At 44.0% G+C, this 12,609-nt stretch overlaps 1 protein-coding gene across 1 annotated transcript in view; it reads right to left on the bottom strand.

The window, feature by feature from the left end:
- The window catches only part of CD247 (CD247 molecule), a 78,279-nt gene extending 65,884 nt beyond the window's left edge, over nt 1–12,395 (bottom strand). The window contains exon 1 of the mRNA XM_029227164.1: nt 11,800–12,395. Coding sequence (XP_029082997.1) covers nt 11,800–11,857 — 58 coding nt within the window. The 5' untranslated portion in view covers nt 11,858–12,395. The remainder of the gene's footprint in view (nt 1–11,799) is intronic.
- Nucleotides 12,396–12,609: the final 214 nt, after the last annotated feature.

The raw sequence follows: 12,609 nt of genomic DNA, 5'->3' as shown, positions 1-12,609 counted from the left end.
TGAAGGAACTCTACGCGGAAAGCATCCAGGACGATAGAGAGGACTCCCTAGAGAGGACCCAGTGGCACAATGCCTGCTTCCTTGGGTGATCATTCTGCACTGAATCTGAGATGATTAGCCAGTTTTGAGGTTAGATTTCTTTCTTTTTTAAGTTGAAATTACTCCAGGCTTGAATGCTGCTGCAAAATATTCCACTCCAAATTTTTAACTCCCGTAGCAGCCAAATCCTCTGTTTATCCCTTGGCACAGAGGAGCCATTTTGTGCTCTTCAAAATGGCTGACAGGAATTTTCTGAGGAAGCTATGGTCTGAAACCAACCAGCAATTAGATCAGCTTTGAGTCTGAGGCTTTCTGTTTACAGCCATAGCTAGAAACAAACAGATGTGTTTTTTCCAAACTAAAGAAATCAAGAAATTGTCATGAATATAAAAAACTGCTCTCCAAACCTTCCCTTTCACATCCTCCCCACTGGCCATTTTGGATTGCAAGAGTTTGTGATTATAACTTTATTCACAATCCGTTTTTGGTTTCCAAGTACCTCCCTCTCCAAGATGAAATTACAAAGCTTTGAAAATTAGAGGCACCCTTCCCCTCACCCCAGAGAGCTATTCCTGACGAGATACTCTGTTGAAATGGAAGGAATTGCTTTATAGCGGCCTCCCTTGTGGAATTATGGATGGGAACATTTAACAATACAGCATTTGCAATGGGCAGGTGAGAGCTGGCCAAGTTTTTAAAGGGGATTTCACAGGCCAGGTCAGCAGGGAGATGGATGGGTGAGCTGCGGTGGATACAATTATTTGACTTTCTGAGCTGTTCTTTTGAAGCCTCTACACTTAATAGAAAGAAAAATAATAAGCCTCTTTGCCAACCTTTTGTAGCTCAATCTTTATTGTTCCCACCGAAATCCAAAGAAAACAGACAAGATTCATTTTGTCCAGAAAGCATTTGTGTATTTTATATAGGTCTGGGTTTTGAAGCATTGATAGTGAAGTGGGAGAAAAGACAAAGATTTCTCTCTAATCTGAAGAAATCAAAGGGGGGAATTTCTGAAGCTCTCTAGCCTAGTTCAAAATAGTCTTGGTTGGTATCTCCTGATATACGCCTCCTTTGCTACTAAACTCAGCATGGAAATTAGCACAGGCTCACAAAACGATGAAAATTAGACCAGACCATAAAGAAGCAAGCCTGTAGGGAAATTAAGACTTTTTCATAAAACCTGAGAACATGACCTACAGAACTAGGGAAGCTTTCTTTCACCTGTGGGCTCTCAATCACTCAACATCCATCTCCAAGACACTGGCCTCATCAGTGCACTGGTTGGGCCAACCATCTGCAGAGTTGTTTGTTTTCCTTGGGGCACAAGAGGAGTGCTTGGTAAATATTTACTCATTGATAAGTCAAGTGGTTTACCAGATGACTTGTTTTATTTTTGTCTAAGTTAAAAATTCCTTAATTTTTATTCCTGGTACCACTATCACAATTTATAAGACAATATACCTGATGTAAGGAAATGAAAAAGACAAATCTACAAGACATGAAAGACCTTAGGAATGTACATCTAATTGACACTACATTGCAGTAATCAACAGCTACACTTTTTGCAAGTTGTGGCTACGACAGTCCTGAACAAGAAGTTTTCCTGTTTAAGCTGCAATAACTTTTCTGACTACGGATGCTTGTTCCTTCTGTAGCACATTTTTACAGTTCCTCTAATGCACTTGGGACGACTGCCTCACAGCAACCTGCAGCTTTCCTGACGACTCCTCACCCTCTCCTGCTAAGAACTTCAACCCTTTTCTGCTGAGTTTTTAGAACCTTCTGATTCCATGTCCACCCCTCCACTACCAGATCCATAACCACCAACACAGGGACTGCTCAAGCTTCTTTCACCAAAACTGCCCCCCTTCATGGGCCCATAATTTGATTACTGTTGTTCACTATAATTTCCAAAATCATTATAGTATCCTCCACTACCATAGTTACCACAACCAAAATGTCCTCCTTCATTATAATCATGATATCCTCTGCCACCGCTAGCATTTCTACCACCTTGGTTTGCATATCCTGGTCCACCACCACGTTAGCCTCCTCTAAGGCTATAACCAGGACCATCACAATAGTTGCCACCATCACCTCCAGATCCATGATATCCACCGTCATCCCGCTGCCACCACCTACCTCCACAACCACAGGCTCCTCTTCAGCCAACGTGTCCTCCATGACCCATAAAGTTGCCACATCCACCTCCACCTCTTTGCAATCCCACAGGCCACATTTCTTGCTTAGAAAAGGTCTTTTTCACTTCACAGTTATGCCCCTTGAGAGTGTGGTGTTTCTGAACAACAGTTTTAGCAACTGTATCATGATCACCAAAAATCACAAAAGCAGATTTTCTCTTTTCTTCCACTCTGCCTGTCTTCCATAACGTCTATGATTTCAATCTTGCTATACTTTTCAAAGTAGTCTTTCGAATTAAATTCTTCTGTATCTTCTTTAATACCACCAAGAACAATTTTCTTCACTGTTAGATGGACTCTACAGAAGCCTCTCTAGAAAGAGCTCTCTTTGGCTTCACCACACACACATCAGCCTCGTGTGGTCCAGCACACATTGCCACATCCACTCGTGCGACTACAAGAGTAGGTCACAAAACCAAAGGCCCTGGGATGTTTGGTTTGGGGGTCTCTCATCACCACACAGTCTGTGAGTGTGCCCCACTTCTCAAAATGTTCAGCACTCGGACCACCAATGAACAGTTTTCTCAGTTGCGCTGGTTCCTTTGGATCGTGGCCATGGTGCAAAGATATGTATAATTCTAAGTACTTTAGCAAGAACAGCAGATCAAGAAGTATTTTAAAGGAGCAAACTTTTTTTTTTTAATTCATATTTTCAACTGGGTGTTGCGAAGAAAAGAAAGGACACAGAATTAAATTCTCGTCGCCTTAGAAAGGTCTGTAAGGCCTAAAAATGTGCCATTTGCACCATTTTCTGCCAGGCACCTCCTCCCTTTTCCTTCCAGTTCCACGCTCTCTTTCCCAACAGAGGAGCAAGGCAGCCCTTGTGGGCAAATGTGCCATTCAGATGGTTGGAATAACCAGATATTAAAAATAACTATCAGTCTGGCTATACCAGCTCTCGACAGCCAGAGTAGGTCACCACAAGCCACCTTATTGAATTGCTTATCTATTCTGAGGGCAGGAAGAAAGAAAAGCATCAAATGTATTTTGACTCTTGTAGTCAAAATTCAGAGGATGGCCACGGTGGGAGGAACTGGTGAGAATTTGGGGAGCTGGTGACATTTTCTGCTGACGGGTACATGTTCCTGAAACTCTGTGTGCTGGGCCCCCACTCTGAGAAGTGCTCACCGTAGGGAACTATTTGTGTTGGGTTTTTAACCTTGAGTTATGAGAACAACAATTTTCCACCTTCCTTTGTCACCTCAACGTTGGTAACAATGTCAACAGTGGGTCTGGGAGATCCCCAGGTATCTGGACTTCGTTATAAGGGGAAGACAGGGTTTCCACAGGTCAGGGTGGGAGTAGGGTAGGCATTCTAAGTAGAGGGAACTGGGAGGAAGGTGGAAAGAAAGAAAGACAGCAGGCTTACTTGGGAGATGGCAGAGTTCTGAGGGCAGTTGGGAGACCTGAGACGTCTCTGCCTCTGTGAAGGAGCTGCTCCCACCTCTCCATGATCCTAGAGATTCTAGCTTGGACAAAAGTTTTCTTGACTCCCTTCTGCACAGAATGCCTGGAATGGGCTCAGTGAAATCTCAGCCCTGCCATTCTCCTGCCTAGCTCGCCAGTTCTAAGCTCAAGCAATGTTTGCCCTTCCTTCTACAGAGCTGTCCTGCTGCCACCATCCTCCTCTTAAATGTACACATTATACACAGAAAGCCACTCACTGGTGCACACAGAAAGACTTACCTGCAGACTCAAGACATGTCCATCTGCATACAAACAGGTGCACACACAATGCACCCACACGCTGGGACACACTGGAACACGTGCACAAACACACAGCCTCACACACACCTTCACATGCACACTGGGGCACAGGCATCTGTACCCCCAGCAGAGCACACAGGTAAACACACACCAGCACATGTGCGTGCCACACCCGCGCCGAGCTATAACCCACAGGACGGGGCCTGGGCACAGGCTGGTCCCACGCTGCAGCCCCCGTTCAGCAGCCTTCTCCCGGGAGCACGCTGCTCTGGCCAGTCTGCCTCCCACAGCTTCAGATCAAAAGCCCCCGCCCCAATCCCAGGCTGTCTCTTCTACTCTGCCTGTAATACTTCCTCCCTCCAAGCCTCCACTGCCACTCCCAGCCTGCATGAGGAAAAGGCAGTCCTAACTCAGGGCCGACATTCACATGATGGCTTCGAGCCAGTGCAACATCTCATGCTGGGGACCTGGTGAAATGAAGGAACACACAGCTGACTTTCTAGTATCTACAGCGCCAGAGAGAAGTGGTGATTTGTTTAATCCTAAATAGTCGTGTTGGTTTGTGCTCTGAGCCATCTTCCCCAACTCCAGGGTTTGGCAAAGGCAATGCACCTAGAACCCAGCAGCCCTGCAAATAGCTGGAGAACCCTTCAGAGACTTCTCCTTTCCCAGCCCTCCTCCCAGTCAGCTTGGGGAGCGGCCCCACTAAGAGCCACCGATATTCACAATCTGGCAATTTAATGCTTCTGCCCTGAGCATCAGATTTCTTATCTTGGTTTGCTTTGCTCCAGTCAACAGCAAAAGGGTTTGCACTCCCTGAGCTCAGCCCAGGCAGATGCAAGTGGACTCAAGGCTAAAATATGACATAAGAAATTAAGAACTGAGGGCTTTCCTGGTGGCACAGTGGCTAAGAATCCGCCTGCCAATGCAGGGGACACGGGTTCAAGCCCTGGTCTGGGAAGATCCCACATGCTGCAGAGCAACTAAGCCCGTGTGCCACAACTACTGAGCCTGTGCTTTAGAGCCCACGAGCCACAACTACTGAAGCCCGCACACCTAGAGCCCGTGCTCCGCAACAAGAGAACACAACGAAGAGTAGCCGCTGCGTGCCACAACTAGAGAAAGCCCGTGTGCAGCAACGAAGACCCAACGCAGCCAAAAGTAAATAAATAAATAAATAAAATTTATGAAAAACAGAAAAGAAATTAAGAATTGATTATAGATATTTGTCATTTAAAGGTAATTCTCCCACTCCTTGAGGATTTATATAAAAAAAATCTCAACCCAGCATCTGTGTGTAATAGTGTGCTATTCTTTCAGAAAACCTCACCCCACAAAACCTTACACACTGTATGAGGTTACATTCTTACCAAACAGATTGGTTAACGGCTACTATTTAGGACAAGTCTTCTCAAATATGATTTAATTTACACATTTGAGTTCCACCTATGCATAACGTGGTTGGCGGGGGAGAGGACAGGGGGGCGGTACCTGCACGCACAGAAAGGGGCCGGTCCCTCTCAAGAAAAGCTCCAAAATAAGTATATTTTATTAAAAGCAAAACAGAAAATATGGATTTTACCAACTGGGGAGAAAATGATTTCAGAACTGTAATAATAGGCCAGAGAAAAATGCAATTCTATATTAACAACCAAATACTTCATACTCAGCAGAAAAACATATTTAAATGAGAATATTCAGCATCAAAACAATTATTTCTTCAGAAATTGAGAGGAAAATCATAATACGTGCTTACTAAGGGGAAATACCTTCAAAAATCTGCTTCAGAATTCAGTCATCTGATGTATAATACTGCAAATTGACAGCAGGCCTGGTAGACAGGCTGCATAGAACATTCGAGAGCACATACCTTGAACAAGGGATCAGAGAAACCATGTTCGGAGCCTGGTTCTACTCTGAGGCGAGTCACCAAACCTCTGAACCTCATTTTCTCTGTTTATAAAAAGAGAATCTTAAAATCAATACTTTTTCTGCTACTTGCCATTGGATGGTTATGAATGAAGGTGCTGGAAAGCATTTTGTAAATATAAAGGGACGACTGTACTAACAGAACAGTGGTCTGGACCAGCGAGGATCCTGCCTGTCCTTGTTTGAATGCTTTCTATTTATTTTTTTCCCCTTGAGCCTGCAAATTAGTTGCTGAGTAGCACAAATCATAACAGGCAACCAAAGCGGACAGTGGAAGCTTCTAACATTTCCACCACTGCAGCTGCTTCAGACCTCAATTTGCTTTCTCTTCAAGTCAGTGCTCACCAACAAAGTCCTTGTGTGGCCATAAATCTGCATCCGACGCACAAGCATAAGGGACAAGGCAGAAAATGTTAGAATCTGTCCTTGGATTTTTCGCAACAGAGGCTCCCACTGGAGAGTTAAAAATATTGTGGTAAGGGGGAAGTCCGGATTTTTTTTTTAAAGTTTTAAGTTTATTGTTTATTTGGAGCTTCAGGGAAGAATGAAGTTTAGGTTCCTAATTCTATGAGCCAATACCAGTGGGGTGGGAGGCTAGGTAACTTAAACGTTCTTGAAAACTTGGTAATTACAAGACCATACGCAATTCATTTCACAGATGCGAAAACTAAAGAGATTCCTGCCCAAGTTTACTGCAATTTAGTGACAAGGGAAGACAAAGAAAGCATGTTAGTACCAGGGTTTCCACTTTCTTCCACTGGGAAAATGATATCCTTTATTTTGTAGGTTGGGAAACTGAGGCACACATGATAATGACTACTGCTTTTCGAGCACCTCTGGTGTGTAGGCACTTCCGAGCAGTATCTCCACTCCACCGTGCTCTGCATGAGGTAGACATGGTTACCGCCATCTCACAGAGGAAGAAGGGGGCTCCGAAGGTAGGCAACTGGCCACAGATCAGGACTTGTATCCAGATCTTTCTGGTTCCACGGTCTCCTCTCTCCCTCCACCCTATTGCCTGCTCCAGAAAAGACAAGAAACACTAGCAGATGGTCAGAGAGTTAGGGAAAAAACTCTCTTTCCTTGACAGAAAAACTGTTTAGACTTCAACAGAAGTCTAAAGTATCCTGTGAAATGTTCCTTTACTTTAACCTATTACTTTAATTGTCAGCCCTGGAGAAATTAGCCCAAGGAAGTAATTCAAAAGAAATTTTAAAAGCTACAGATGTAAAGATTTTCTTGCAGCATTAGCTATAATAACAAAAATTAGACAGCCCAAATGTCCAACAATAATGAAATAGTAAAGAAAATACGATGCATAAACTATGGACATTTACATAGCGATTAGAAACAATCATGAAGGCTAAGTATCAAAAAAGATGTTCAGAATAAAATATTAAGGAAAAAAAGCACTTGAAATTGTTTTTGTAATAACAACTATATAAAGATATTTAAACACTTATAAAAATACTGGAATGGAATATTTTTTAAATTTATAACTTCCTCTGATTTTATGATATTTTGGGTAAAATACCTCAAATTAAGAGAGAGAAAAAAAATGATAGCTAGTTGGGATATTTACTTAGTAACTTAGACCAATTTGGACTATAATGATTAGATATCCTGCTTTTCTTTTTTTTCTTTCTATATTTTGAAGCAGTTGGGCAATTGAATGCGATTTATGCTATAATCCACAAACTCTTATTTTTCTCCTTGGTGCCTTTCATTAGTTTATTAATTCATTAGTTAATCGCCAACGGTGGTAGCCTTCTTTATTTTCTGCTTTTCCCTAGTGTTAAAGCCACGTCAGAAAAATGAGCATCTTTCTTTGTCTAATTTTCAAGATATAGTGTTAGTTGAGTCATATGAAATTATCATTTTTGTAGGTCCCAAATAAATGAATATAGGAAATTTCATACAGTCCAACCAGAAAATTTTAACAACGGTAGGATTTTGTCTGAAACTGTCCTTGTAAATCATTTTGAATCCATCTGTTTACTCAAACTGCCCTGTCCCCTCCACCAGCTTACTTTCTGTGTTTTTTTAAAGTACTTTGTTTAATGCTAAGTTCTCTAGAAGAAAGGTCCAAATAATGCCACTCCAATATACAACCCCCCTCCATAAACCATTAAAGTGAATTTAATCATATGGAAAGGTCTAGATTTCTTTCATTCACCCACCTTTCAATTCACTCAACAAATATTTACTGTGCGTGATCTCTGCTCCAGGCACTATGCTAAGTGCTGGGACACATCCCTGAGCAAGACTGAAGCGTCTTTTCCCTCAGAAAACATAGACTGTGTTTGAGACTGGAAGGAATGGCTATGTATGTGCAGTGACTAAACTGACTGTTTCGTTTCAATTAACAGATCAAATGACTAGTTTGATTATTTTTTAACCAAATGGACTTCATGTTTGCTCAAATTGATTAAATCTACCGTCACTTTAATGTTAATAAGAACTAGCCCTGGCCCAAGCAGAGAAGAAATTTATTTTGAACTATCGTTGCTATTTATTTAATCAGTTAGCTGACCCATAGGTAAATAAGGCTCAGGAGAAAAAGGATTACAGAGTGTGTGTTTGGACAACTCTAAAGCAAGACAGTTCCCTAATGGTGCCTGAATCCTTAAAAATAAAACAAGATACAGTGCCCAGGGATTCTTGAAAGTAAAAGTGTATATCCAGTTAAAAATTAAATCTAATTTTTTAAAGACAAAGGCAAAAATAAAAAGAATTTTAAAATAAATTCAGCAGTGGTCATTCACTTAAACAAGAGTTGCCCAGCACCATTTCTGGGGGATGTTTTGCCACAGCAAATGTGTAAACAGGCCAGCAAATCTAAGAACCACCAAGGTAGAAAATGAAGTAGGTCATCTGGATGAGCAGAGCCAGATGACCAGAGGTCAAAATAAACCATTGGTGAAAACGCCATCGATGAAAAACTTTTCCTGGCATCACACAAAAGCTTCCCTCAAGCCCAGCTTCAAGCAGTTTAAGCAAAGGTCTGGTTTCGAGGAGTGTTCATTTAAATACCCTGGTCACTGTGCATCCACCACACCAACCATTTGGCTGCAAATTCTGGATGGCCACCTTGACCAGTGATGACCAGGGGAACTGTGCTCTAATTTGCTCCCCCTAACTACTTATATGTATTGTCAGTCATGTTTTCACTCTGGGGGAATATCCCTTACAGAATAAGTGTCTCAAAAAAATAGAAATGGTAGCTGTAATGCTCATCCTATGACCCAGCAAAGTTTTGATGCTTGTTCACAATTGGGCCCACCGCTGGGAGGGACCACTGCTATGTTCCTGAGCTGCTACAGCTTCGCTCAGAAACCAAAAGAAGGATGAGCTGCATTTCAACAGATGGAGGAAATGCCCAGTGCTGCTTTACAACACAATCAAGAGCAAATTAAGAATCCTAAACATGGGTTTCCATTTCCTGTCCCTGGATAATGAGAACAAGAAAACAGGCCAGGATGTAATAATTAATACAACTTTCACGTATTGACGGTTTAGTACATATCAGGCATATAACATTTACTTCTCACTTTCACAGCTCTGCAATGAAGGTTATTCTTACTTTAGAGGTGAGAAAACTGAGGCCCAGAGAGGTTAAGTAACTTGCCTAAGGTTGCACAGCTGGGAAATTGGCAGCAATGTGACTGGCCTGACTCTTCCCACCACACCTAGGAGCACGCATTTCCTGAGACTTTGTGTCAAAGCTGCATTTCCTTACAAAGGAAGGACCAAGGTCACACTGACCACTGTGAGGCAGGGAGTTAGAGGCACTGAGGAGTCGAGGGCTCTGCAGGCAGAAGTCTGCCCATGCCATTAGACACGCCATCTTAATCTCTTCCAGCCTCGGCTGACCGTCTTGGCAGACTCACCCAGGGAGACCTCCTCAGGTAGATGGACTGGGTCGTTATTTGCCGTGATCTTAATGATCTGGGCATTTGCAAGAAAATGCAAATGGAAAAGTCTTAGTAAAAAGAAGATGCTTTAAAAGGGTTCGGGGATGAGTAACTTAACTGAGCAAGAAAAGAGGGAAGACCTCAAATGGAATTCCATCAGTCAGCAGCCTCTCTTCCAAAGGAAATCATAGAGTGTGTCTTCTCAGCCAACACGGGTGCCGTTTGTGGCCCTCGGTGTTAAAGGCCTCTCTAAACCTCCCCAGCCTTCCCTCAACAGGGCTAGGACACTTTGGAAAACTTTTGTCCAGGAACCTTATCTAAAAATAGCTGAAATTTCAATCTCCACACCAGCAAAGCAAGTGGCATTGAAAGATGAATCTAAGGCTTTTCTTTCTGTACACACCTTGTGGAAATGGGGCATGGCCCCCATCTTGTCTTCTGGGTGGGGTTTTGTTTACCACTCCTGGCAGCCACCAGCACCCAAGCAGCTTTTATTTTCTCTTTTAATTCCATTGCCCCAGCCTTGGCCCCAAGACCCAACACAAATAGACCCCTGAGGAAACTTCACATGGTAGAATTATCTACCAAGTGCCGTCCCCCAAACCTGAAGCCCAAGGTCTGAATCTACCGCTGTCAGCGGTTCCCTCTGAAGTCACTGAATTCACAGGCCATTTTGACGTCTTGGGTCCTCTTGTGTCCTGCACACGAGGATGGGCTGCTCTGGGCTCACCCTGGTGTTCTTACCTATGGCACCGCGTGACTCATACCCAAGAAGGCTTTTCTGAGAAGAGAGCTGTGATCTTACAGAAAACCCCGCAATTTCTTAGTCCTCGAAACCCCCGAGGTGCTAGGCGGCAGGTGTGCCACGTTCCCTGGCAGGAACAAAAGTGCCAATGGCCTTTCCTGCCCTCCCACCCTTGTCGCCAAACTCCCTCCCACACCGAGGTGAGCTGTCAAGTGGAGGGAGGACATTGGTTTGTGACCACTCTCCTGGTTTCTTTAGATTCAAATACAGCTTGTCCCATATTTTGTAAAAAATGCCAGGACGCCAATGCCCAGAGGCAGTCCATTTTGTCTTCTTTCCACTTCTTATTATCTGAGCTAGAAAACACGGTAAGGGTAAAAGGATTCTAGAAAAGCCAGACTCTAAGGGCTGGAATGAAGTGAGGAGTAGGTTCTCTTGTTGGTTGGTTGTTCCTCGTGGTGGCTACTTAACAAGTCACATCCTCTCATCTGTCCCCTACATTCTGTCAGCATCTCTGGCTTTATGGCCTCAGACAGAGAGCTGCCTGAGGCAAGAGGCGGTGGGTTAGTCACTGAGCCTGGATGGGTGTGTCATCAGGCAGCCCTTGGCCGTAGGGTACAGAGGCGGCCAAGTCAGAGCTAAGCCTAGACACAGACCCTGAAGAAGGCCACTTCCCTCCTTCATTAACCCAGTCAGTCTCTGGCCCATCAAGGTGTTTCAGGTCAGCCAGGGCCACAGCCATGACCCTCTCTAACCAACAACAAATGCAATGTTCTTTGTTGGCGAAGGAAGAAGGAAAGGGGCTGAGTGACGGAGCCAGCAAGGGGGTGAAAGAATACATAAAGACTAGAAAAGTGGCTCAGCATGAAACATGGCCTGGCTGACATTTTCTGGTCCCTCCCGGCTTCTGTTAAATACTCCCTCTCTTCTTGTCCACATGGGGCCTGCCTCAGTTTCTCCTCATCCTTTCCCCACCACAGACTTTTCTCTCTCTTTTTATCACTGGAAAAATCCATACTTTGCACAGGTGTGTTTTCGAGCAGCTGGCTCTGAGCTGATGCCCAGCTTGGCCTTAATGAGGCAGATGCCTGCATCAAGCCGGACCCTCCCCGCTCAGCTGCTCATTGATTTGGGGAGGGCAGGATTTAAAGGAGACACTGGCGCCTCACCAGCCCTCGGCTATCTCCCTCCACCCCCGACACATACGCACAAAGGGTTCCAAAAAGTTCCTTGCCATCGATACATACGATACATCCGGCCTTACCTGTAATTGGGAAGTGTGCCTGCAGGGTGGCCACCGTAACAAGCGCCATCCACTTCATCTTGTCCTTCCCCAGGATGGTGCCTGGGGGCAGAGGCCGAGGCAGCCGTGACTGGAAGAAGAAGAGAAAAGCAGTCTCTTTGGCTGCAGCCTCCTCAGGAAGTGGAGGACGATGGGGCCTTTGAGAAGGCACCTGCCAGCAGGGCCAGGAAACTCATACTCCTCCTTTCGGTTCACAGGCAGGAAGCTCTGGAGGTTTGAGGGTTTGGGGGGGGGGGTGTATGTGCACACATGTAGGCGAGTGTGTGTCTGTCTGAATTTTTGCTTTTTTTCTCACTTAACCGTTGTTTTATTTTCCTTTTTTCCTAATTTTTGTCTAATTTTTGTCTAACTCCTATCTTGATTGGTGAAGTCAATCCCTAGGCAACTACAAGTTCCCAGTGCATGTAAGAACATTCGCCTCTTTCCTAGATTCATGTATTTTATGGCGGTTGGTAAGATGACAGAGCTCTGGATTCAGAGTCAGGCGAAATGGAGAGACAGAATACTTGGGCCATAGTGCCATCTCTGCTACCTACCTGCTGTGCAGCCTTGAGTAAGTCACTCAGCATCTCTAGACCTCAGCGTCCTTGCCTATAAAGCAAAGTGTTGGAGTAGATCTGAGGTTGCAGATCTGAACTTGGCCTGAATTTGGACCATAGAAAATACTATAGCTCACGTAATACTTCAAACACTCTTGTTAGTTGTCAGCATCTAAACATTAGACTAATTTACAATAATAAAAAAAGATTAATACCAAGAAATAAACTTGAT

Source organism: Monodon monoceros, unplaced genomic scaffold (genome assembly GCF_005190385.1).
Source record: "Monodon monoceros isolate NGI ecotype Baffin Bay Population unplaced genomic scaffold, NGI_Narwhal_1 Super_Scaffold_18, whole genome shotgun sequence".
NCBI lineage: Eukaryota > Metazoa > Chordata > Mammalia > Artiodactyla > Monodontidae > Monodon > Monodon monoceros.
This window is presented reverse-complemented; position numbering and strand designations above follow the sequence as displayed.